Source organism: Natator depressus, chromosome 3 (genome assembly GCF_965152275.1).
Source record: "Natator depressus isolate rNatDep1 chromosome 3, rNatDep2.hap1, whole genome shotgun sequence".
NCBI lineage: Eukaryota > Metazoa > Chordata > Testudines > Cheloniidae > Natator > Natator depressus.
The window spans coordinates 37,177,898-37,204,158 of record NC_134236.1 but is presented as its reverse complement, the minus strand read 5'-3'; the positions used below and the strand labels follow the sequence as shown (position 1 = coordinate 37,204,158).

The window sequence follows — 26,261 nt, the reverse complement described above, 5'->3', positions numbered from 1 at the left end:
TCCTATCTTTTAACCAGTTACTGATGCATGAGAGGACCTTCCCTCTTAGCCGATGACTGCTTTCTTTACTTAATAGCCTTTGGTGTGGGACCTTGTCAAAGGCTTTCTGAAAATCCAAGTAACTTATTCAACTGGATCAGACTTGTCCACATGCTTGTTGACACCCTCAAAGAATTGTAATAGGTTGGTAAGGCATGATTTTCCTTTACAAAAGCCATTTTGACTCTTACCCAACATACCATGTTCATCTATGTGTCTGATAATTTACCTGGTATTGAAGTTAGCCTTACTGGCCTGTAATTGCCAAGATCACTTCTGGAGCTGTTTTAAAAAATCAGTTATATTAGATATCTGCCAATCATCTGGTACAGAGGCTGATTGAAGCAATAGGTTACATACCACAGGTAATAATTCTGCAGTTTCGTATATGAGTTCCTTCAGAACACTTGGGTGAATACCATCTGGTCTTGGTGACTTATTGTTTAATGTATCAATTTGTACCAACACCTCCCTCTAACACCTCAGTCTAGGACAGCTCCTCAGATTTGTCACCTAAAAGGAATGGCTCACGTCCTCTGTAGTGAAAACTGATGCAAAAAATTCATTTAGCTTCTCTTCAACAACCTTGTCTTCCTTGAGTTCTTCTTTAGCACTTCGATTGCCCAGTGGCCCCACTGATTGTTTGGCAGGCTTCCTGCTTCTGATGTACTTTAAAAAATGATTAGTTTTTGTGTCTCTTGCTAGCTGCTCTTCAGATTCTTTTTGGCCTGCCTACTTATACTTTTACACTTGACTTGCCAGAGTTTATGCTCCTTTCTATTTCCCTCAGTAGGATTTAACTTCTAACGTTTAAAGGATGCCTTCTTTTGTTTTTTGCCTCTGACCACTTCTTTTACTTTGCTTAACCATGGTGGTGCTTTTTTGGTCTTCTTACTATGTTTTATAATTTGGGGTATACATTTAATTTGAGTCTCTATTATGGTGTTTTTAATAACATGCAGCTTGCAGGCATTTCACTTTTGTGACTGTACCTTTTAATTTCCATTTAACTAGTATCCTCGTTTTTGTTTAGGTCCCCTTTTTTAAATTAAATGCTAATGTACTGGGCTTCTTTGATGTCCCCCTCCCCATAAGGATGTTACATTTAATTACATTATATTCACTATTACTATTACTACCACTATTACTGAGCAGTTCAGGTATAGTCACCTCTTGGACAAGATCCTGTGTTCCATTTAGGACTAAATGAAGAATTGCCTCTCCCCCTGTGGGTTCCAGGATTAGCTGTTCCAAGAAGAAATCATTAGTGCTATCTAAAATTTTATCTTTGCATCTGGTCCTGAGGTGACACATACCCAATCATTATGTGGATAGTTGAAATCCCCCATTATTATTGAGTTTTCAGTTTTTGTAGCCTCTCTAATTTCCCTGAGCATTTCACAATCACCATTAGGTTGGTAGTGTATTCCTACTGCTATGCTCTTATTATTGAAGCATGGCATTTCTATCCATAGAGATTTTATGGTACTGTTTGGTTTAAGATTTTACTATATCATATTATTATGCAGAAATGCAGACACTCCCAGACAATATAACAACACAATATTACAAAAACTTACTACTGGACAGTTGTTGAGCACAACTGAGTGTGAATGCATTATTCATTTCAAGTGAACTTTAGGCTTTTTCTTGCAGTGTGGGTAAGAATCATTCAGCCTTTACTGTACAGATGAAAAACAAGCTTTATTGAATAAAGAAAAGCAAATTCAGCTTCTCTAGCCTTGAAGTGTTTGAATCACATCACTGATTCTCTTTGTGTGTCTCTGTCTGCCTGTCTTTCTGTCTGCTTGAATATCTGGAAACACATTAAATGATCTCATGTCAACTTGCTTATTTCCTTGAGTTCCTTGAGTACCCCCAGTTAGAAAATTGTAGAAATATTGCCGGCAATATATATGTGTTGAAGTAGGGAGGTGGAAGAGGCTGGTTTCTAAGATTGGTACAGTCTCTTAATCCATGGTTAGCTGACTGGAGCGCTGTGCTTTGCTATCAGCTATCAACTGCTGCAGAAGTTTTATCAGCACTGTTATCCAGATGTTTCAGAATGGCTATGAATCTTAAATTTGACCTTGTTTTATGTTTCCACAAATTATCTAAGTTTTGGAGTTGCTTCTATTAATTTCTTTGCTATTGAGCCATGGTATATGTCTGTGTATATTGCACCAGGCTACACCTCTCCAACTATGGTAAGTTAGGCATTAAAAGCCAAATTAAGCTACTGAAAGTAGAACCAGCCACTGTAGTGGGGAGGAAGAAGGAGCTGCACCAGACAAACAACAGTGCCTGGAGGCATTTCTTCTGTTCAGGGCATGAGCAAACATAAAGTCTCTGAAGTTGTGAACAGCTGTCAGTGAGCATGCTCCTTTGTACTTCTTTTGAAAAGCTGTAAGTGGAGCTCTCCAGTGCAGCTCTCAAGGCTCAAAGGCTCATCTAGCAGTTTCAGAATGTCTCCCACAATACATTTAAATCATCCCATGGCTTACTGAATAGTTTGTAAATTGTGGTGATAAGGGATGGGAAATAAAACTGGTTATGTCCAGTTCGGCAGTATTTGACAAATGGAAAGATAAGACCCCAGTAGGGTGTTCAGGAGGCTTCAACCTCAAGAAGCATTTTGAAAATACCTGTCTTTTGATGCATTCTAAAACCAGACTAACCCTCTGCTTTTCAAATGTATTTTTTGGATCTAGGACTATATGTTATTCCTGGAAAGACTAATGTATAGTCATGTACAGAGGTGGAGATGAATTGAAAGTTTGCCGGAGGCAGGGAAATCTCTTTATCCCACTTCAGTTTCAACGCTTAATTGTGTGAACACGCACACTTATTGTATTGTTACATATTAACATTCACTTTAGACTAATGGATGCTTAGTTGCCTCCTTTTATTCAGATCTAAGTATATGGTATTTAAAGATTTTGTGCCTCAAATCTGACAGATTTTTCCTTCCATCAAGAGTTTTGGTGGAATGTAACACCAAGATAAGAGTGTGACTTTGCATGAAGGGTATGAAGCACAACTCCATTTGTTCATAAGAATTCTGCCTCCAAAACCAAGAACTTCATTATGAGCTGATAAATATTAAAGTGCCCAGGTTTACCTTATTGCAGAAAAGTCAGTCAGTCAAATCTTTGGAGCTCTGTGTGAGGCAAGCATGAGGCTCTCTTCATATGTATTTAAGGAACATCTCCACTGGGTTATTTGAAATTGTAATCCTTGCACTGCTGTATTATAAGCTGAGTAAGAAGATAAAAATACAACTCTGTTTACTTCTTCATTCGGAGAATGGAAGGGTGGTCTTGTGGCTAAGGCATGCAATGAGAACTCAGGAGATCGGGGTTCAATTTCTGATTTCCAGCACACTTCCTGTGTGGCCTTGGTCAAATCACTTAATCTCTCTGTGCTTTAAAAGTCCATCTCTAAAACAGGGATAATCAATCTTCTTGTCTCTTTAGACTGTAACATCTTTTGGGAGGAGGAGATCTTTTACTTTGTGTATGTACAGCACCTAGCATCGTGGGGCCTTGATTGTGGTTGGGCTTCTAGGTACTATCCTAATTCAAATAATTAAAGATTCAACCAGTTAGTTCCTTAAAGTGCCTCTGCTATACTCTGAAGACAACCTTGAATGTGAGGCCTGCCTCATGTCTCCAGACTCAGCTTGGTTCCTACCTCAAGCTGTTTGCTTTACAGAAAATCCCCCTTAAAAGATTCAGAGGTCACTTGATCATTGAGAACTGGGATAAAATTTGTGGTAGTTAGGATCCTCAAAGTTGGAACTGTTTATTGTTCCACATAATAGTTTAGGCTGTCTTCTGCATAAAGGACCTGCATATTAGGGGCTGTTATAAAGAGGATGGTGATCAGCTGTTCTCCATGTCCACAGAAGGTAGGGCAAGAAGTAATTGCTGTAATCTGCAGCAAGGGAGATTTAGGTTACGTATGAGGAAAGACTTTCTAACTATAAGGATAGTTAAGGTTTCCAAGGGTGATTGTGGAATCCCCACAATTGGAGGTTTTTAAGCACAAGTTAGACCAGGGATGGTCTAGGTTTACTTGGTCCTGCTGCAGTACTGGGTGCTGGACTAGATGACCTCTCATGGTCCCTTCCAGCTTGACATTTCTCTGATTTTATGATCTAACATGATATCTTTGTGACTATTCTGCACATTTGTGGCATCTTTCAGGACAAGACCCAAACTATTTTTGTTTCTTGTATTTGTGGACTGTATGGCAGATGCAGGTTATGTTTGCCAGCTTCTGAATTTTTTTTAAAGGCTTGTTGTCTTTTGTTGTAAGTTTATTCCTAGTTATTGTCTAAGGCAACCATCAGACATTGGTCTACATACTTTAATCTAGGTAGCCTGGGTAACAACAGCAGTGAAGTCATGGTGTCATTGGTTACCTCACAAGGGACCCTGGGTACATACTCGGATTGCTAGCCTGTGTCAGGGTCTGTGCCACGTTTTATGTACTCTAGCTAGATTAAAGCTGTCATGGGTATGTCTACCCATGCTACAGTTAATTTGTGGTGTAGACATAGCCAATGAAGAGCCTAGATCTCATGTTTAATTTAACAGATACAGTTCTCAGTCTGCTCTGTGTATAGAGGAAGGGATTAGACCAGTTCCATGTTTTAAACATCTGGATAACAATAGTTGCACAGTACTCCAACAGACTGGTTAAAACATCAGTGTTGCTGATACTTTAAAAATGAAGCAAGGAGAAGTGTTTACCAGTCAGAATACATGATATATGCTACTTCATCTCTATCTTGATCTTCTCCAAATACAAATAATGGCTTTTATGTTTCTTTTTTGCATAAACAAATCTGATTAAAGACACCATCATCTTTCAGTTTCAGGAAGAATGAGAGAGATTGCCTAAGGGCAATGAACTATTACCTCCTGTGAACTCTCTCATTCAGTTCATCTATCAGGTCAAACCACTTGTGACAGTAAAATCTTTGTTTGTATTTTAAATTGAATTTAGAGCTTGTGAAAGGTGCCAGATGGACAGCCCAGGGAAGTGAAGTCATCTGTTTATTCATGGAACAGATGCTGCTCAAGATGCAGCAGTGGGTTGCTGCTTACTAGCCCACCAATATGTAGGAACTTATTTGGAGTGATTAGCTCAGGTTAGCTTGCTTCATGACCTGACACTCCTTTGCCTCTCTGTTCATATACATTCTAATCATATAGAGACTGAGAGTCATATTCCTCCTTAAGACATCCCAGTGCCAGCTGCTGTTATAAAAGGAGACATAGTTTCTTCTAATTTCCCCACAAAGTCCCCTAATTCTAGTAACAACTGAAAGTTACTATTCTCAGAGTAAGAGATAAACTTGGTCCTGCCTGCACTCTAAGCTACATAGTGTTACTTTTGGAGACTGAGAAAAAGACAGCTGTTTGTTGAGGGCATGCTAAGAGCTTAGAAGCTTTCTCTTGTGTTCTGTGACTAGTTTTAATTGGCCTTGAAAGGAAGTGGGTCACACACTCTTGCACAGAAAATGCTTTATCATCACCGCTCTCTGAATTTCCCTGGGTATATCACCGGACACTTTTTTTTTTCATAGCTCTATATACAGGTGCAGAATGAAACCTGACTCTCTAGGCTTTATTAACGAGGCTTCCCATATATTAGTGCTCCATTTCGGCCAAACACTACATCACCTCCTTGGTGAAAAATGGCTCTTGTACAGACCCATTATTTACTTTTAATTATAAATCCATCTAACTGATAATTAGATCAATAAAAAATTTGCCAGAATACTTTTGTTCTCCACTCTGAATACTTAAGCACAAGAACCATGTGCTCATTGGTTGAGAGACAAAGATAATACCTGTGTTGTTCACCTCTATGATACTAATACTAAAAGAAGTCTTTAGTGACTCATGTTCACAGTTTGCATGGGTTTGCATATACATTTCAGCTGTCTATTCATGATGCTTTATTAACTCTGCTAGCCATATAGAGATTGGAAACTGGTCAGCTATTGTAAGAATTTCTTTACTGCCATTTTTGAACTCATATAATATTTCAGGAACTGGGCCTGCCTGTTACACAGCTCCTTCCTGATATTATAACAAGATAGACCTCAACCTGTTATATATGAAAAGATTATCCTGAAAATAAAGTGGCTTCATCTGTCTCTTTTACTAAGAAATTAAATACAACTTTGGTGTCTCTCTAACTGATACTATATTTACAATGCTGAAATTCTTTGAAGATTTCATTCAAGAGACTGGCAGGGAGTAACACTGCATTTCCATTATTCTACCATCAGTGGACACTTTCAAATTATACTTTAGGGCAAAAAATACAGATAAGTGGAATTACGAAATCAGAAATACTAAACTGTGTTTCTTCACTGTTTAGCCACACTAAATCATTAGGTCGACCCAACTACAATGCACAGGGTGCAAAATTTTTCACAGGCCTGAGAAATGGAGCTAGGTCAATCCAATTTTTAAATGAAGACTAGGACTAAGACTAGCAAGAAAAAAAAATCAGCTAAAGAATACAAATATCATTCCCATTGAAATAACACCAAAAAGTGAAATGTAATCACCAGTCAAGAAATTTTGTTGGATAATACAAGCCTTTGGGATTTGTGATAAAATTTGCAATGGGGATAGTTAACATAGAACCAACCTGGCTTGGTAAACACGACCTTGTGGAAAGATGGAAACAGAGAGCTTATCTGATTTTCGCATCTTGCTGCAATCCTAAAAGGTGTATCTTGGAGGCCCTCCAAGCAGTTCTCCAGAAGACAGTCTGTTCAGTTTTGCTGAAGATATCAATGCAGAACACCACTGCAGACTTTACTAGAAAAGTCAGACAGGCTTTTGATATTTGCCCATAATTAAAGGGTGACCAACAATTTAAAAAGAAAAGGAGTACTTGTGGCACCTTAGAGAGTAACACATTTATTTGAGCATAAGCTTCCATGAGCTACAGCTTACTTCATCGGATGCACGAAAGCTTATGCTCAAATAAATGTGTTAGTCTCTAAGGTGCCACAAGTACTCCTTTTCTTTTTGCGAATACAGACTAACACGGCGGCTACTCTGAAACCTGTCAAAAATTTAAAAGTCACACTTATTTCTGAAGATGTTTTGTCTACTATTGATACAAGTAACCCCTAAAATCCAGTATAATTGAAAGTTTAGGAAGAAAATTCCCCACAAAAATTCTTTTTATTTTGTGCATTTCATAGCCCATTGTGTAAAGTTAATTTTCATTGTCTCCACTGTATAGTCCATTAGTTGGTCACTTCCCTCTTTTGTTTGTGTGTGAATCTTTTACACAGCAACAGGGAAGATAAATGTATTTTTAAAAATAAATAGGGCTCTGAAACCACAACAACGGGCAGGGTACTCTTTCAACACTTTCAACACACTTTTTAACTGAGAATTTCAAACTGATATTGTGCCTTTAATGCTAAAGTACTTGGGGTCAAATCCTGGTCCATGGAAGAAAACAGGATTTTTGCCACTAACTTCATTGGCATCAGGATTTGGTCCGAAGGTGAAGATGAAAAGCTTTCAGCAATCAGGTTTGGGTCTCCTGATGTGTTAGGCTTTGTTTAAACACTTAGGAAACCTTGGTCTGCGGCCTGGTCTACATTTAAAAGTTTTGCCAGCACAGCTGTACAGTAAGGAGCATAGACACGGTGATAGTGACATCAAAGTCCTTTTGCTTGTTTTTTTCAGGGAACTGGTATAAACTATACTGGCAAAATAATTAAAATAAAATAGACTGCATCTATACTAGGAGAGGTTTCAGGTATAGCTCTTCTGGTATAGCTATACCAGCAAAGCCTATCTAGCGTAGACAAGACCAGTGTCTCAAAGAGTTTCTAATATAGAGCAGCAAATACCAACATTGCAAACTACTAATTTTATTTATATTTTTAAATAATCGCATATGCTGAGCATGCATTTTACTACATTTAGTCATAAAGCACTTTTAATCAAATTGCACGGCTTTAAATATTAAAATATTTGAAAATATATTTTAATTTTAGATCATATTTCGGAAAAAAGAGTATTCAACAGGGCAGGTTGCCATTATTGAGGCACTGATAAAAAAAAAATCTCATGAAGTTAAGAGTCTCAGTCTCTAACATTTCATTTTGGGGGAGGTTATTGGAAAGGTGGTGTCTGAATAGCTCCAGCTGTATCTTGAACTTGCAAATTTTGCAGATCACTATCGGTTTTGTTTTAGCTGCACAGGTGATTTTGTTGATGGCAATCTCTCTCAGCAATGGTGTACACGCTGATGAGGATCAAAAGCTATCAGCAGCCTTTGATACTAATAACTACTAGGCTTTGATAACTTGTCTCTGGGATCTTTCAGGAAGATAACCCTTCAGTGGACTCTTTCCTTCCTCTTTGAAAGGTGCTAAAGGGTAGAATGAAAGCATTATTTTAGTTCCCCAAGATCTTTGACAAGCAGAATACTGCAGGGTTCCAACTTGCCAACCATCCTCTCCAATATGTATGTCAAGACTTCAGGGGAAATAGTGAGAATTTTTTGTTTTGCAGTGTCCTCAATCTGACAAGTGTGGTGAAGTGGTTGGGACGAAACTGGTTAAAAATGAGCACAGATAAGATGGAGGAGATGCTGATTTGAGGAGGAGGAACTATCTAGAAGGCATGGTCTTCTATTTGAAGTGTCTTTGATCTTCATTATTCTCATTCTTGGGCAGGAGGAGGAAAGTTTTGGATGCATCTCTGCTCTTGGTGGTGATGCTATTTCAGATACAGCTAACCCAGACTGCCATCATTTCTTTCTGATTCTTCATAGTTTCATAGAGTTTAAGGCAGGAGTTCTCAAACTGGGAGTCGTGACCCCTCAGGGGGTCATGAGATTATTACAAGGGGGGTCGCAAGCTGTCTACCTCCACCCGAAACCCCGCGTTGCCTCCAGCATTAATAATGGTGTTAAATATATTTAAAAGTGTTTTTAATTTATAGGGAGGGTCACATTCAGAGGCTTGCTGTGTGAAAGGCGTCCCCAGTACAAAAGTTTGAGAACCACTGGTTTAAGGCCAGAAGGTACCATTAGGTGTCATCTAATCTGACCCTCTCTATATAACAGACCATTACATTTCATCTGGTTACCTAGCATTGAACCAAATAACTTGATTTGACGACATCAAGAGGTAGAGAATCTCCACCACTTCCTTTGGTAAGTGTACCAATGGTTAATCACTCTGACAGTTAAAAATGCGTACCTAACTTTTCATTTGAATTTGACTGGTTGCAGTTTCCAGTCATTAGTTTTTGTTTATGCTTTTCTCTGATAGAGTAGAGTCTGGTATTTTCTCCTCCATGAAAGTATGTATAAACTGTAATTAAGTCATCTCTCAATCTTTTTTTTTTTTTAAAAGATAGAGATTGAGCTCTTTAAATGTATCACTTTAAGATATTTTCTCCAGCTCTTGGTCTTGCTTTGAGCAGGAAGTTGGACTAGATGACCTCCTGAGGTCCCTTCCAACTCTGATATTCTATGAGTTTATGATTCTATTCTATGAATCAGTTTTGTCACTCTTTTCTGTACCCTCTCAGATTTTTCAACATCCTTTTAAAAATGTGGGTGGAAGAACTATAAGCAATATTCAAATATTGGTCTCACCAATGCTGTACACCGGGGTAGGCAACCTATGGCACGTGTGCCAAAGGCAGCCCGCAAGCTGATTTTCAGTGGCACTCTCACTGCCCGGGTCCTGGCCACCGGTCCGGAGGGCTCTGCATTTTAATTTAATTTTAAATGAAGCTTCTTAAACATTTTAAAAACCTTATTTACTTTACATACAACAGTAGTTTAGTTATATATTATAGACTTATAGAAAGAGACCTTCTAAAAACGTTAAAATGTATTACTGGCATGCAAAACCTTAAATTAGAGTGAATAAATGAAGACTCAGCACACCACTTCTGAAAGGTTGCTGACCTCTGCTGTACACGAAGCAAAATCACTTGTCTACCTTTACTTTCTGTCTCCCCAGTTTATACATCCAAGGATCTTTTATATTCTTTTTTTATCAATTAAATCCTGTATACTTCTTTATCAATTAAATCCAGTACCAGCTTTTCTATTATTGTTCCTGAATTGATGTGAGGTTAACTGACCAATATTTACCTGGGTCATCCTGCTTTCTCTTTTTGAATATTGCCACTTCCAACATTAATACTCTGACGGTGTTCTGGAATTTCCCTAGTCTTCCAAGATTTATTAAAAATTAACATCGGTGTGCCAGAGATTTTTTCAGCCAATTCTTTTAAGACTCTTTAGTGCAAGCTATTTAGGCCTGTTGATTTTAAAATGTTTATCATTAGTAGATGATGTTGTCTAGCATCCTCCTCAGCAACTAACAGACTGGAAATTGCTTCATCGTCCTCATGTGATATGAGTACATCCTCCCTCTTCTTTAAAAAAAGTCAGAAATATTTATTGAACACTTCTGTCTTTTCTGCACCATTATTAATAATTTTACCATCTCCATCTACCATTGCTACGATTTCTTTTGTTCCTAGTATACCAGGGATGGCCAAACTTTGGCTCATGAACCACATGCGGCTCTTTTATAATTAAAGTGCAGCTCACAGATTCCCCCTCGGGGCTCCCCCATTCTCCACCTACCAGACTGAGGAGGGAGCTTGGGACTCTGCCTTGCAGCAGGGTGGTGGGATAGGGGCTTCTGCCCAGTGGGGAGGAGGATCTTGGGGCTTCAGCCTCACAGGGCGTGCCTGCTTGGGTTCGGGGCTTCAGCAGGAGCAGGACTGAAACCCCGAGCCCCGGCAGGTGCCTCCCAAGGTGCTGAAGCCCTGACTCCCAGCAGGTGTACCCTGGCTCGCAAACTTCTGAAAATTGTCGTATGCTGCTCAGGGGTCTGTAAGTTTGGCCACCCCTGTAATATACTTAAAAAACTCCTTCCTATTGTCCTTAGCCCTGTTAGCATGGATTTTTCCCTATGTGACTGCAGTCCCAGTGGGGGCCAGCTATAGTCACTCAATTAGGGTGAACTGCAACAAATGGGGCAGACAATCCCTATAAAGCTGGTGGATATTCCAATACTTAGATTTACCAAGACAGCATAGAACAGCTTCTTTATTACCTTACTGGTTACTCAGAAGTCCAAACAATACAGTTCCCTTAAAGTGATCAAGCCTCAGGCCTCCATCCAGGTACCTAAGTCAGATATTTCCTAGGTTATAGTCTAATGTTCAAATCTCATATTCAGGGCGTACCAGCATAACTGGCCGGACTCCACACATCTGGGTTCGAGGGGCAACACCTCCCCCTCTGCATCAGTAGGAGGCCACTCTGCCTCACCAGATGGCCATCCAAGAAATTCATCTTAAAGAACTCCCAATTTTCATTCATGTATTTCTGTCTAAATTTTTCCTCTCAATTAGTTTTGCCCATAATTTCCCTCAGTTTCGGGAAATAAACCCTTTTGAAGTCGCTACCACAATAATCTGTGCCTAAGTAACTATAAGGCTAGAATGCAGTGTGCTTTACTGGGGGATATCCTTGGAAGAGGCAAAGTTAAGCTTCTAGGAAATGGTGCAGAATGCATGAGAGAAGGGCAAAGGGTAAAGAAAGACAGCCGCAGAGAGTTGGTCGTTCAGAAAGATGTGTGAAGGAAAGCCATCAGAAGATATGGGGATAGCCCTAGAGGGGGAAAAATGATAAAGGTCCTAAGGAAAGAGAGAGAATGGGACAAATGGAGGATGGGAACAGAAATAATAAATGATACAGAGGAAAACAGAAAGAAATGAAATATGATACAAAAGAATAGAATGTGTTGTAAATGAGAGAATGAGAGAGAGAGCAGTAAATACACATTTCTTTTTTCTGTTTGTCAGGTAGTCTTGTAAGGTTGATCCCATCATGGATATGATTTTACATTTGTAGTATAAAATTCTGATGATTTATTTTGGTTTGGTTTGGGGAGATGCATTGTGGGAGGGGCAGCAAAATTTTTCTTTGCCTGGAAAAACAATACATCTAAGGTTATCTCTACTCTAAAGCTACTTTGCATTACTCTGACTGTTAATTGTTTCCTTCTCTTATATTTTTCTTAGAATATATTTAGTCAGGTAGTTTCCCAAAATTTATTTTACTCCATCAAGCCAAAATGAAATTCCTTGACTTTATGCAGAGCATTTGCAGCTTTCTGCTCTCACAAACCTTCCTAGCTAAATTTTCTCTCTGCTCCTAGTCGCTTTCACTCCCTATGTTCTGTTAGTGTTTACAATTAATTCTTGTTTTAAAATTCCAAAGCACCTGCTAAGCTGGTACTTGCAAAGTAAAATACCTCTGTTTCTATGGAGAAAGTGGTGTCATAACATTGCAAAGGAAACTAAGGTGTCCTGACATGGATCAAGTGCTGCTTGCTTTACTCATACACCTAATCCCTACAAAGTCAATATAACTACTTATGTGAGAAAGAAGTGCAGATTGTGGCCCAGTGTGTTTAATCTATATCCTCATTGTATAGCAGGAAAAGATGGTTTACTTTTCTTTTACTTTACTTTTTACTTTTAGTTGTATATTGTGGAAAAGAGATTTTTCCTTTTCACTGTTAGAATTACTTTCTGAAGTTTTTTTAATTCCAAATTCAGTCTAGTGCGGATTTAAATTTCTGTAAACTTTATAGAGATAGTCATAACTATGCTATTTTGTAAACTTCCTTAAATGACCTGTTTACTCAGAAACCTTCTACTAAGCTAATCATTAGCCATTTCAGCATAATGGAAGGAGGTTTTGGTATTTGGTATAATGTTTTTGGTATTGTACATCTGACACTCATTCCTTGTGGTTGTGATAAATCACTTTCAAACATTAATGTTGATTATGAGTTCATATAAATTATTTATGAGCTGACTTTCTTTTACTGATCTGAAATATACACATTTCATTATTTAAATACTTTGAGCCAAATCCTTCAGCCATAACTTAGGCAAAAGTCCCATTGAAGTCTATATTCAGCCTGAAGTCAAAGTAAAGTCTGCTGGATCAGCGCTTCTGTTTCTTAACAAGTACATAATTTTTGTGTGTACATATTTTGAAGCACAAATTATTAAGCTAGTATTTCTCTGTCTATTATTACTGTTGGGTAGACTAAAATTTTATTTTAAAATGTATGTTAAAATGAAATTGAAACCAAAATAAGTGTAATAGAAAAGTAGTTAGTAGCTAGGATACAAATTCTGTCTATTACTTTGATTTTTTTTCACCTAGGTTCCAGCTCAGATTGTCCAAGAAGAAGAAATTGTGGCACCTGCCAGTACTCTTGCTGATGAGGTTAGATTTTTTTGTTTTCTCAGTAGGGAGGAAAGTGTATAAATCTGTAAATTAAGAGTGGACTAGACTAGCAACCCTTGAATCTAACCACTTTTTGAATTTCAGGATTGAATGTGAAACACTTGTATTTGATTCTGAGATCCAAACCAACTAATGTAGCTTTAGTCCTATGTTGGATCCCAAACTGGGCTGGATCTATTTTCTTCTTTTGGTTTTGATGCCATTGAACTCTCAAAAGAACATCTGATCTCATGAAATATACATTATTCAAAGGTAGTGGAAATCTTGCAGGATCATCTGAACTAACTATATTTCTGTCATTTGGGGCCTCAGATTTACAATAACAGTTCATAAAATTTCAGTGGCTACTGAACCAGCCTTGACTGAGACTTGAACCTAGCCTATAGCTAATCATCACTTCCTTAACCCATCTGTACCATAAATTAAAATGCACTACATTTGTAGTGATGTAAATGTCCTTAATTTTCAAAACCAAGTGCCTAAAGTTAGGTTCCTAAGTCCATATTTAGGCACTTAAATAAGTAGTTTGATTTTCCAAAGTGCTGAGCATCCAGCAGCCAACACAGAAGTCAAGGGAAGTAGCTGGCTGTTGAGCAATTTTGAAACTCAGGACATGTATTTTTGTCCCTAAATTTGGATTCACAAACCTAACATTAGGCACTTGTTTTTGAAAATCTTGGCTTAGATTTTTATTCATATTTTATTTAAAAAAGATTTTAAGACAAAGTGCTAACTCTCAGCCTTGTGCAGTACACACTGTGGCAGAAATCCTAGCCCCATAGAAGTCAGTGGAATTCTGCCATTGATTACAATAGGGCTAGGATTTCATCCAGCATGTAGTTTTCATTCTGAGAGAATTGTTAATCTGCAAAGCATTGCTCCTGTATCAATGCCTTCCCCTTTGGGGACTATAAAATGAAAAACAGAGTCAGTGTGGTCTAGTAATTAGAACAGAACACTGCACAAAGGATTCCGAGGTTCTCTTCCTAGGGACAAGTCTGCACTATCACTTAAGTTGATCTAACTTACGTCGCTCAGGGGTGTGAAAAAAACCTGCCCCGAGCCATACAAGTTTTGCGCTTTCCACAACAGCGCTTTGTCAGCAGGAGATGCTTTCCCGCCAATATAGCTCCTGCTTCTCGCTGAGGTGGAGTAATTATGCCGATGGGAGAGCACTCTCCCGTCAGCATAGCACATCTTCACCAGATGCACTACAGTGGTGCAGCTGCACTGATGTAGCGCTGCAGTGTAGAATTGCCCTAATTCTCCCACAAAGTGTGACCATGGACAAGGTCTCTGTGCCTTGCTTTAGCCATCTGTAAAATGTATGTAATAGTATCTACCTCACAAGTGTGTTGTAAGGTTTGCTTAATTCGTGTCTTTAATGTGCGTTAAAAACTGACAATTATCAAAGCTTGTTCAGCACCTAGAGCCTAATGCACACAAATTCCACCACTTTCAAGCCCAGAGCAGCTGTGAAAGGCAGTGTATGCTGGCTCCAAGGTACACCAACCTGTACAGATGACAGGCTGGTCTGCCACAGTTGTGATAACTACAAGATTTTGGTTGGATAGCTTTACTTTTAATTAAGGTTCGGTGCACCCAAAAATAATCATCTTTATTGTAGGCCGAAGGTGTGTGATATTGTACAAGACAGTTTTCTCAGATTAATTAAAGGATATAAAAAAGGAATAAAAAGAAGAAAAGTGTTTGTAATCAATATTGTTTAATCAAAATGGTTCAAGCCTGTATTAAACACACATTTGCTTCTGTTTTTATTTCAATGCCACAAGTAAGCCAAGGGGTGGTTTGTAGGCACTGTGCCCTTTGCAACATAAATAATAGGTAACTAAATGGTTCAGTAATGGAGTAAGTACTTTGATCCCAGATTCCACAGGATAATTAGAAACAAACCTTTGATAATTATTTGTAAAAATAAGCCCAATAATTATTAATCACATTGTTTATTAACACACAACCCCTTCCATAGATTTATAACCAATTTATACTCTGTAGCTAGAGAACTGGACACACTGTTAATAATCTGATAGATTATTTTAAAGATTTAATGCAAAACTAGATGTTATTCTCATAATCTCTCACATAGTGCTTTCCATTTACAAACATCAGTTAATGATCACAATGAGCCTTTGAGTAAGGCATTATCTAGAGCAGGGGTGGGCAAATTTTTTGGGCCGAGGGCCACATCTGGGTGGGGAAATTGTGTGCATGGCTGGGGCAGGGGGTTGCGGTGAGGGAGGGAGTGCGGGATGTGGGAGGGGGTGCAGTGTGCAGGAATGGGCTAAGGGGAAGGGATTGGGGGCAGAGGAGGGGTGCAGACTGCGGGAGGGAGCTCAGGGCAGGGGGTTGGGATGCGGGAGGGGTGCAGGGTGCGGCAGGGGGTTGGGATGCAGGAGGGGTGCGGGGTGCAGGAATGGGCTCAGGGCAAGGGATTGGGGCAGAGGAGGGGTGCGGACTGCGGGAGGGAGCTCAGAGCAGGGGGTTGGGATGCAGGAGGGGTGCGGGGTGCAGCAGGGGGCTCAGGGCAGGGAGTTGGGATGCAGGAGGGGTGCGGGGTGCAGCAGGGGGCTCAGGGCAGGGAGTTGGGATGCAGGAGGGGTGCGGGGTGCAGCAGGGGGCTCAAGGCAGGGAGTTGGGGTGCACCGGGGTGCGGGGTGCATCAGGGGGCTCAGGGCAGGGAGTTGGGGTGCAGGCAGGGGGCTTAGGGCAGGGAGTTGTGGGGCGGGATTCAGGAGGGGTTCGGGCTCCGGCCCGACGCCGCTTACCTAAAGCGGCTCTGGGGTGGCAGCGGCGCACAATGGGGCCAGGGCAGGCTCCCTGCACACCTGCCTTGCCCCATGCCACGCCGGACGGCTGGAACCACGTCCCTGCGCGGCCCCTGGGGTAGGAGGGGCACATGGCTCCATGCGCTGCCCTTGCCACGCCTCCAGGTACCTCCCCCGAAGCTCCCATTGGCTGTGATTCCCTGTTCCCAGCCAATGGGAGCTTCGGGGGGTGGTGCCTGGAGGCAAGGGCAATGCATGGAGCTCTGTGCCCCCCCTCCCCTCCCCTGGGGCCGCAGGGACATGATGCCGGCCACTTCTGAGAGTAGCACGGGGCCTGCCACACCATGGGGGGCAATCCTGTGGACCAGATCCAAAGCCCTGACGGGCTGGATGCGGCCCGCGGGCTGTAGTTTGACCACCCCGATCTAGAGTTTATATGGAAGAAACAAGGATGCTAAATGATATGTCTGAAACACAGAGTTAATCAGTATCAGAACAGGGATTAATAGTATCACAAATAATAAACAATAAATAAATCCATGAACTAACTGTTCACTTCCAGCAAACCGGTTTTTCTTTTAGTGGGGTTTTCATAAGGAGGAGTGGGGAGGAGGTACTTGCAAACCACAGTGATCACAAGAAACAGTGGTGAAAACTAAGGCCAACTATGGTACCTGGATCCTGAAACCTTTTGTTCTGAATGTGTTTGCTGATACACACTCACTCTCTTTTTCCTAGCTGGAACTGGGAAATATATTTTTTTTTCATTATTTGATTCTTTTTTTGGTGGAAAAAAGAAAAGATTATGGGTGAGGCAGTTACTACTTGTAATGACTCAACAGCTGGGAGATGCATTGCCATCTGCTGCTGAGGCAGTTTAATGGCTTAGTCCGAGATTTAAAAAAAAGGGTGCCTAAAGTTCGGGCCCTGTAATCCTTATTTGGGTGCCTTAATATGGATTTAGGAGCCTGACTTTAAGCACCTTATTTTGCAAATTTTGGACTTAGAACTTGAAGTCACTGTCAAAACTGTGATCAGGCCCAAGTCATATGCAGGGAACGTGGGCATAGGAGTTTGGATCTGCCTGAAACAGACAATAACTACATAAAACTATTTTTTGTTTTATCATTCCAAGTGTGAAGGACACACACAAATGAAATACAGAGAATCTCTTATTTCAGTAAGAACTCAAATAAAGTCAGGATGTGGGCGTTAGTTCTTTACTGGCATTGTCGTGGAAGGAAACGGGGAATCTTCTAGATTTATTGTGCCATTGCCCAAAAACAGATACTGGGAAGAGGAAGCTAAATATAATTTTAAATACAAATCTACCCCTGAGAGATTGGATATCAAAGGAGTGCTCTGATTAGCAAATATATAAATGAATAAATCTGAAAGTTGTTAGGGGTTTGTGTTCCTCCAAAACAGTTCTAAGAACATCTTCATTTGTGAAAAGAAAATTTGAAAGAAACTGAAAATCATCTATCATTCTGAACATGGAGGACTGAAATAATGAAATGAGTGACCTTGTGGCACTTGAAGGGATACTGTTTAAGAGGAAGAACAAAGAATTTTGAAGAAACATGGAGTGTTTTTGCACCTTTATTTGACCTTTAACAGTCATACCAGATCAAATCCAGAAGTATTTTCAGTTTTGTCTGAGAAAAAAATAAGTAAAAGCAGAGTAAGGACTTTAGGCTCTGTATGTCTGTGTCTGATCATACTTCCAGTGTACTGTACTGTCTTTGTACTGCTTCTAATATAGTTCTAATGGATATTTTTAAATACCCTTTTATTCCAAGTTCTAGTTTTACATTTTTAGATCCATATTGCAGCTTTAAGCCTCTCTTAAGGTGCAATTTTGCCAGGAGTGTCAGGGGAGCAAAGTGTGGCACTTACTCTACACCCTTCAAAGAGTTGTTTCAAAGAGTATAGCATGTTCCACTCTGCAGTCTTCACCTGCCTAGCTCTTTGCAGATTTGGGGAGAGAAGACTTCTCCCTAGTCCCTTCCAACCCCATAATCGGCCTGAGACACAAGACTCTGGTAGGCTATTCACAGGATGATCTCAAGGCTCAGATTACAGAATGCTTCTGCTTGAGAAGAGGATGAGCTACTTGTGGCTTTCCTTCTCTTCTACACACACCTTCAAAGGGCTAATCCCAGTTTTGCCCTGAGGGCCATACTCTGCCCTTAGAATTGAACACAAAGGGAATTGTGCCTGCATATCTGAAAGCAGAACTCAACCCCTTGTATAGTGATAAAAAAAAATTAAATGACAAAATATGTATAGTTTGGAATATTGATCCAAAATGTTAGCATAACTGAGTGTTTGTGATAATGACATTATATTCTTCATGGAAAAAAGATTAAACTTGTCTGTCTTTGTAATTCTCCAAGCACTATGTTTCTTGAGAAATTGATGCCTATAACTTACTTTTAGTAAAAATGTACAAACACTGTTCAGGTCATTAAAATACAGTGAAAAAGTCAATTTGAAATTAAATAGAACTTAAAATAAAGGAAAATGGTGTGCATGTCAAAACTATTCTTTATATGTTGTTCGTGTGTGAGATTAAAACTGAGAGCAAAGAAAGAGTGATAAACGTTAGTAATGGCATTGCAACTGAAAGTGCAAGTGACTAATCATGTATCTTTTTTTTATAGGTTGAGGAAGATGGCAGTCCCTATGAGGATATTGAAAAAAAGGTTTGTATAAAAAAGAATGTCAAGTTACTGGTTTCAGAGTAGCAGCCATGTTAGTCTGTAGCTGCAAAAAGAACAGGAGTACTTGTGGCACCTTAGAGACTAACACATTTATTGGAGCATAAGCTTTCGTGGGTTATAGCCCACTTCATCAGAGGCATAGAATGGAACATGTAGTAAGAAGATATATATGTACAGAGAACCTGAAAAGGTGGAAGTTGCCACACCAATTCTAAGAGGCTAATTAATTAAGATGAGCTATTATCAGCAGGAGAAAAAAAACTTTTGTAGTGATAATCAAGATGGCCCATTTCAGACAGTTGACAACAAGGTGTGAGGATACTTAACATGGGGAAATAGATTCAATTTGTGTAATGACCCAGCCACTCCCAGTCTCTATTCAAGTCCAGGTTAATGGTATCTAGTTTGCAAATTAATTCTAGTTCAGCAGTTTCTCATTGGAGTCTGTTCTTAAAGCTTTTCTGTTGCAAAATTGCCAACTTTAAGTCTGTTACTGAATGACCAGAGAGGTTGAAGTGTTCTCCTACTGGTTTTTGAATGTTATGATTCCTGATGTCGGATTTGTGTCCATTTATTCTTTTGCATAGAGACTGTCCAGTTTGGCCAATGTACATGGCAGAGGAGCATTGCTGGCACATGATGGCATATATCACATTGGTAGATGTGCAGGTGAACAAGCCCCTGATGGCGTGGCTGATGTGATTAGGTCCTCTGATGGTGTCACTTGAATAGATATGTGGACAGAGTTGGCATTGGGCTTTTTTGCAAGGATAGGTTCTTGGGTTAGTGTTTTTGTTGTGTGGTGTGTGGTTGCTGGTGAGCATTTGTATCAGGCTGGGGGGCTGTCTGTAAGTGAGGATTGGTCTGTCTCCCAGGATCCGTGAGTGAGGGATCGTCTTTCAGGATAGGTTGTAGATCTTTGATGATGTGCTGGAGAGGTTTTAGTTGGGGGCTGAAAGTGACAGCTAGTGGAGTTCTGTTATTTTCTTTGTTGGGCCTGTCCTGTAGTAGGTGACTTCTGGGTACTCTTCTGGCTCTGTCAATCTGTTCTTTCACTTCAGCAGGTGGGTATTGTAGTTTTAAGAATGCTTTATAGAGATCTTGTAGGTGTTTGTCTCTGTCTGAGGGATTGGAGCAAATGCGGTTGTATCTTAGAGCTTGGCTGTCAACAGTGGATCGTGTGGTGTGTCCTGGATGGAAGCTGGAAGAATGTATAAGTATAGCGGTCAGTAGGTTTCCGGTATAGGGTGGTGTTTATGTGACCATCGCTTATTAGCACAGTAGTGTCCAGGAAATAGACCACTGGTGTGGATTGGTCCAGGCTGAGGTTGATGGTGGGATGGAAATTGTTGAAATCATGGTGGAATTCCTCAAGGGCTTCTTTTCCATGGGTCCAGATGATGAAGATGGCATCAATGTAGCACAAGTAGAATAGGGGTACCCGCATGGCCCCACAGTATGCCAACATTTTTATGGCTGACTTAGAACGACGCTTCCTTAGTGCTCGTCCCCTAATGCTCCTATTACAAAGAAGATCAGGTGGGTTAACACTGGGGCTGCTCTATTGGAGAGAGATTTAGAGCACAATTCTAATCTCCTGATTTACAGAGGATTTTTAGGGGCATCATGAATCTCATTCATAGCTATGGAAAGGGTAACATTGCAGACAGCAAAGAAACTGGGTTTTCAAATGGGGTCGAAATAGTTTCGTGTGGAAACCCAAGCACAGGGATGGAATTTAAAGGGCTCTAGGACTGAAGACCCTGCAAAGGGCCAATCATTTGTTACCCCAAGAAGGGGACTGAACTTGAAGGAGTGATCTGGCTGGAGAGCTGGGGCAATAAGAGAGAAGGCAGAGTCTCCAGAGATGAAGCCCTGTGGGCATTGCTGTATACCAGGGCTGGTAAGGACTTAAAGCTAGCCGAGAAGGGGCTGAGGACTGAGCCTAGAGACAGGCTAAAGACTAACAAGGGCACAGGGATAGGCCCTGTTGGACCTTTTACCCTGGAAGGGATTTGTCTGTGCATAGAGACTGTATGTGACTTGGCCAGAGGACTGGGCCACTCAAGTCCCACCTGACAAAGTTAACAACTCACAGGGGGTGCTGGGAGCAGAGAGAGTGAGTGCAGGTTCACACCGAACGGACAAGAAGTGAGTGAGCCCCCTCACAGTGAGTTGTCATGCTATTTTCAGGAACGATTTGTCTAAGGCTATTCACTGTATTAGAAACATGATCATACATGCTGTCCCCATGGGAATTTTGGCATTGAAACTTGGCCAACGCTTAGGAGAAATGTATAATTACCCATTGTTAAGAGGCAATATCTTCCTATAGTGTACAAAAATCACTTAATAAAACTGCATTAGTCGGATTAAAAATATGACAGAGAATCTGTAAAACATTTGTAGAGCTCAGAGTGAAAATTTTGTGTTTCAGAAGTAGTAAACAAATTAAATATATATACAGGAATAGCCCATTAACAGTCACCAATTCAGGAAAGCATCTTGATTCAGGAAAGTATCTCTATTCAGTGTACCACTTAAGCATGTTCTTAACTTTAAGCATGTGCTTGAGTCCCATTGATGTCAATGGGACTCAAATACATGCTTAAAGTTAAGCATGACCACAAATTCTGTCCTGACTAGGGACAGAGTAGAGCACATGCGTAAGTTCTTTCCTGAGACAAGGCCTTAAACAACTTTATGTTGGAGTAAAATGTTATTAATGTGAGTAAAATAGTTTTCATCTTTTACTTGTGATTCTAATGAAGGGAGTGTATGTGCATTTCTATATATATTTAGTTTAGTTTCATGTGACACCAATACATTAGTTTAACCTACATGTCAGCATGATTATCCTTTAGTATTTACAATTCATTATGTCCTGTGGACCAAATTCTGCTTCCAGCTACACTCTCTATAATTTATGGGGTTTGGATCTGTGCATGTTACTAACTTTTAAGCATTCAAATTCAGATAAGTTTTTCTCCCCCCCCCCATAATCTCTGTAATATGTTATAGAACACATTATATATCAAAATAGTATTAATCTGCAAAAACAACAGACATAAGATACATAGGTGCTTCAAGGAAACTAAGAGGGAAAAGTGAAGAGTTTAATACTCAGAAAGGGAATATGATAACAATTGTATTTGAAATGTACATTTGAAATAGGTTTGCAGGCATGTAACTTAAAGCAAAACTTGACTTTGGATGTTTAAAATTTAATACCCAAAAGAATTGTATACTTTGATTGTTACAAATCTTCTTCCTTTATGAGTATTAAACTCTTTCCTATTTTTTGTGTGTGTCTAAAGAATGTAAAGGTTAATGTTTGTAAAATGCTTTGAGACCCTCAGCTAAAGGTGACAAGTATCATGGAGAAATTATTATTTTTCCCTCTCATGAAAATTTTAAACTGAAAATTAGATATTTGCACTGGCAATATTATCAGTGTGTACAGCTGGTTACGTAGGTTTAAACAAGTTATGGGACTTGAATATATGCAAAAAACTATAACAGTAATTGATAATTTTTGGTTGCTTTATCAGTATACTAGCAAAGGGTTTCTCTTTAATTAATATTGTTAGAACTGCCAATAAAACTCAGATTGTTTGATCAAGTGTCTCTTGCATAGAAATTTTGTGATTAAAAAATCAAAGCCACATTGATTCTGTTTATTGATTTTTATAATATGTTGCCCACACAGTATCTTTTAATTTTTTATCCACTTATTTTCTTTATACTGTTCTGTGGCTACAATTAAGTATTTTAGTACTTCCCACCTAGACAAGGTCACCATTGATCACCTAGAAGTTGTATAAACTAAGCATCAGTCATCAATAATGCTAAACAGGAAAACAATGGAGAGAACATTCAAAACTGAACTTTTAAATGTCCTATCCATCCATTTAGGTTTTTATCCATATTCATTAGCATATTGTATGTAGAGGAAGATCAAGTATTAATGCAACAATGAGTTAGAGCAGTCACAGGTGCTGGCTTCTAATTTTCCCCGCTCAGCCCCAGGCCCTGCCCCAAATCCACACCTTTCCCCAAGCCCCCAACCCACCTCTTCCTGCCCCCACTCCACCCCGGCCCTGCCCCCACTCCACCCCTTCCCCCAGACCCCACCCTTGCCCTGCCTCTTCCCGCCCCGCTCCTCCCCACTCCCGCCTCTTCCTCACCTCTTTCCGCGTGCGCCCCATCTCCACTCCTCCCCCTCCCTCCCAGCGCCTCCTGCATGCCGCAGAACATGTGTTCTGCGGCATGCAGGAGGCGATTGGAGGAAGGGGGAGGAGTTGATTGGCAGGAGGCTGCTGGCGGGCGGGAGTGTGGGGAGGGGAGCTTGGCACCCACTAATTTTTGTGCACAAACTAGGAGGCATGCCTCTCTCGGGGGGCACCAGAGGTTCTTTGGGGAGGCACAAAGAAACTGGGATTCTGCAGGACTCACTGCCATAATAGCAGGAATGGGATAAAAATAGAGTGGGTATTGCAGATTGGTACGGGAGCGGGATTAAAAAAAAAGATAATCCTTCCGAGCCGCAAACAACATGTATGTTCCAACCAGCAGCTGCGCCTCTCTGATCACCCAGCTATGAAGGCAGGGCTGCTGCCAGCAGAAGCAGCATTGCCACCCTTGCTTCTGCTGGCCTTCAGAGCTGGTGACGGGAAGTTGGTGGGGGACAAATTCTGTGAATGGTAAGGGTGGCGTGATGGGAAAAGTTTGCGTACTCACTTAGGAGCTCTTTTACAGCCTAATGCTGTAATAATGTCCCATCGGGAAGTTTTTCACTATATCTAACCTTCCATGATTCCATCCGGTTACTCCAAATTACACCCAAATAATTCTCTTTTATCTTTTGGGCCAAATTCTTCCTTGGAAATGTTCTGGACATTTCCAGTGACTTCAGTGGGAATTGCATTTGTGTATCCAAGAAAATAATTTAAATTGTGTTTGAATTTGTTTTTTTGTATGCTTCAGATATTTGTAGCCTGCCAGCAAGTCTCCCTTTATTTTCTTGTAGCCATTCTATACATGTTAGCTGTTTTAATTTTTCCTTATAAGTCAACGTGTCACAGTCTTGAATAGAAAAATACTGATGATTTGTATTTCAGGAAAAGAAGAAAGAATGGAGCTTCAAAAATATGTTTGGATTCTTTCTCAAAAAGCCTGAAGAATCTAAAGGTATGTTATGCAGTTATTGATGGATTAGAAAGAACTCATGCACAAGACAAATTTACAACAGAAAACGGTAATACAGTCATCCTAATTTTGTGTTAGATGTAGCCGACTTTCACCTTCCTGCATAAACTCTCCCAGTCAAATCTCTATTTGTAGGTTTCCTACACTGAATGATGTAGATTAGGAATCTTTTGAATCAGCAGATTTGAAATTTGAGCTGCAAGCCAGCGTGTATAAGTGTATTGAACTGGCTGAGGAGGGTATAAGTATGAGTGAAAAAAGAACTTGGCATCAGTTTTCCCCTGCTGCTAAATTATAAATTTGCTCTTTGAAATAAAGTTGGCTAACAATCTGACAAAGTTATTTTTATGCTGCCTCACATAGCTAATAGATTGGTTAGTGCCACGGCACTGTTAGTGGAACAGGCCTGTGTGAAATATCTAGTGCTGGTGATCAAGATAGCGATTCTACTACTATCTTCATTGGCTGCCTAATCTAGGTGAAAAGGAGACCAAGTGCATGAATCCTCCCTGCTGGTACATAGCCTCTCCATAGGCAAGATCCTCGCAGTACCTCCAAAGTGGTACCAACTGGTAACTGGGTCCTTGCATGCCCAGGCAAATTCTGTGAGGGATCTTGGAGCAGCAAGGGGTCCCAGAAATGTAGTGAACATGCCCTGACACTCACTAACCTATGCCCCTAATTACTATGTTGATTTCTGTGGTTTCTGTGGCTGATGAGAGTATTCTACTCTACAATGGCATTGCAAGAGGATGTCTACTACTATAGAGCAGTGGTTCTCAAACTATGGGGTGGGCTACACAAGAGAGGCACGGGAATGTATCAAGGGAGGTGCGAGCTGGGTGCTTTTTTTTTTTTTTTTAAAAGAGCTCTGGCTGTCAACGCTTGGTGGCTGGGGCTCATGCAGAAGGGGTATGCACACCTGGGAGGCGAGGATAAAAGGGACAGCTGGAGCCCCAACACCCTGGGGCCGACAGCCAGAGCCCCACCACCTGGGTTTGCTCTTCCCCCCACCCCCCGACAATTAGTCCCTCACTGGGAGATAGCCTTGGCTTGGGCTCTCCTTCCCTCAGTCCCTCACCTGGAGGTGGCAGGACTCTGGCTGTCCACCTCGGGGTGGCAGCAGCAGCGCAGAAGTAAGGGTGGCAATGGGGAGTTAAGTCTGCTGTGAAAAGTGATATTGACAAATACCACTTTTCACATTGCCTCCCTTATTTCTGTGCTGCTGCTGGCAGCGGTGCTGCCTTCAGAGCTGGGTGCCTGGCCAGCAGCCGCTGCTCTCTGCTCTGTCTTCAGAGCTGGGTTGCTGTATGTGTACTTTGTGTGTGTGTGTGTAAACGACTGCAGACACGAAGAAAGGGGCCCCAATCAAATAAGTTTGAGAATCACTGCTATAGAGGGCTCATGGAATAATTCCACATTGACAGCTATAGCCTGAACCCTAACTCTTACCAGTTCTCTTGGGAATGCGTGCTGCTGGAGCACAGCTGAATGGAAAAGAGAGCATGGATGGTGTGACACAAGCCATCACCACAGAAAATAATTCATGCCCGTGATCTGATGATGGGGGAAAGTTTTACAGTGATGGGCAAGCGGCAAAGCCACAGGTGTGGTGATGCTGGTGGTTGTAGTCACACATTTGAATGTAGGTGGCTCACAACACCAATTATAAATGTTTCATGGAATATTAGGACTTTATGCAACAACGCTACTGCCAGCCGACCTGAGAGAGGCATAGCACTTGTAAGGGAGTATGTTTAGCCATGTAAATTTAAATCACATTCAAAAATCAACCACAAGAGGGGGAGGTTACTCACACTGAATAAGTAACACTGGTACTTTCAGTAAAATTTAGTTAATAGTTAATATATGTTTTTATTTTTTCACAAAATGTAAAAATTAAAGATTCTATAAAAACGCAAATTCCACGTTTTTCTGTGGGAAATGGATTTCTAGGATCCCTGGTCATGAGATCCAGTCTAAGTTTAGAGACATACAGAATCAATGGTGGAATGCCAAGGCAGATGAAATCCAGGGCTATGCTGACCCTCATGAGAACAAAGACTTTGTGCTGCTTTGAAGACATATATGTTCCTACACATACCACTACAGTGGTATTGAAGAGTGTGGACAGCCTAAC

At 40.6% G+C, this 26,261-nt stretch overlaps 1 protein-coding gene across 1 annotated transcript in view; it reads left to right on the top strand.

The window, feature by feature from the left end:
* DCDC2C (doublecortin domain containing 2C) overlaps positions 1–26,261 on the top strand; it is a 116,600-nt gene that overhangs the window by 67,816 nt on the left and 22,523 nt on the right. Inside the window, exons 9-11 of the mRNA XM_074947702.1 lie at positions 13,318–13,380; positions 18,854–18,895; positions 24,034–24,103. Of these exons, the coding sequence (XP_074803803.1) occupies positions 13,318–13,380; positions 18,854–18,895; positions 24,034–24,103 (175 nt within the window). The remainder of the gene's footprint in view (positions 1–13,317; positions 13,381–18,853; positions 18,896–24,033; positions 24,104–26,261) is intronic.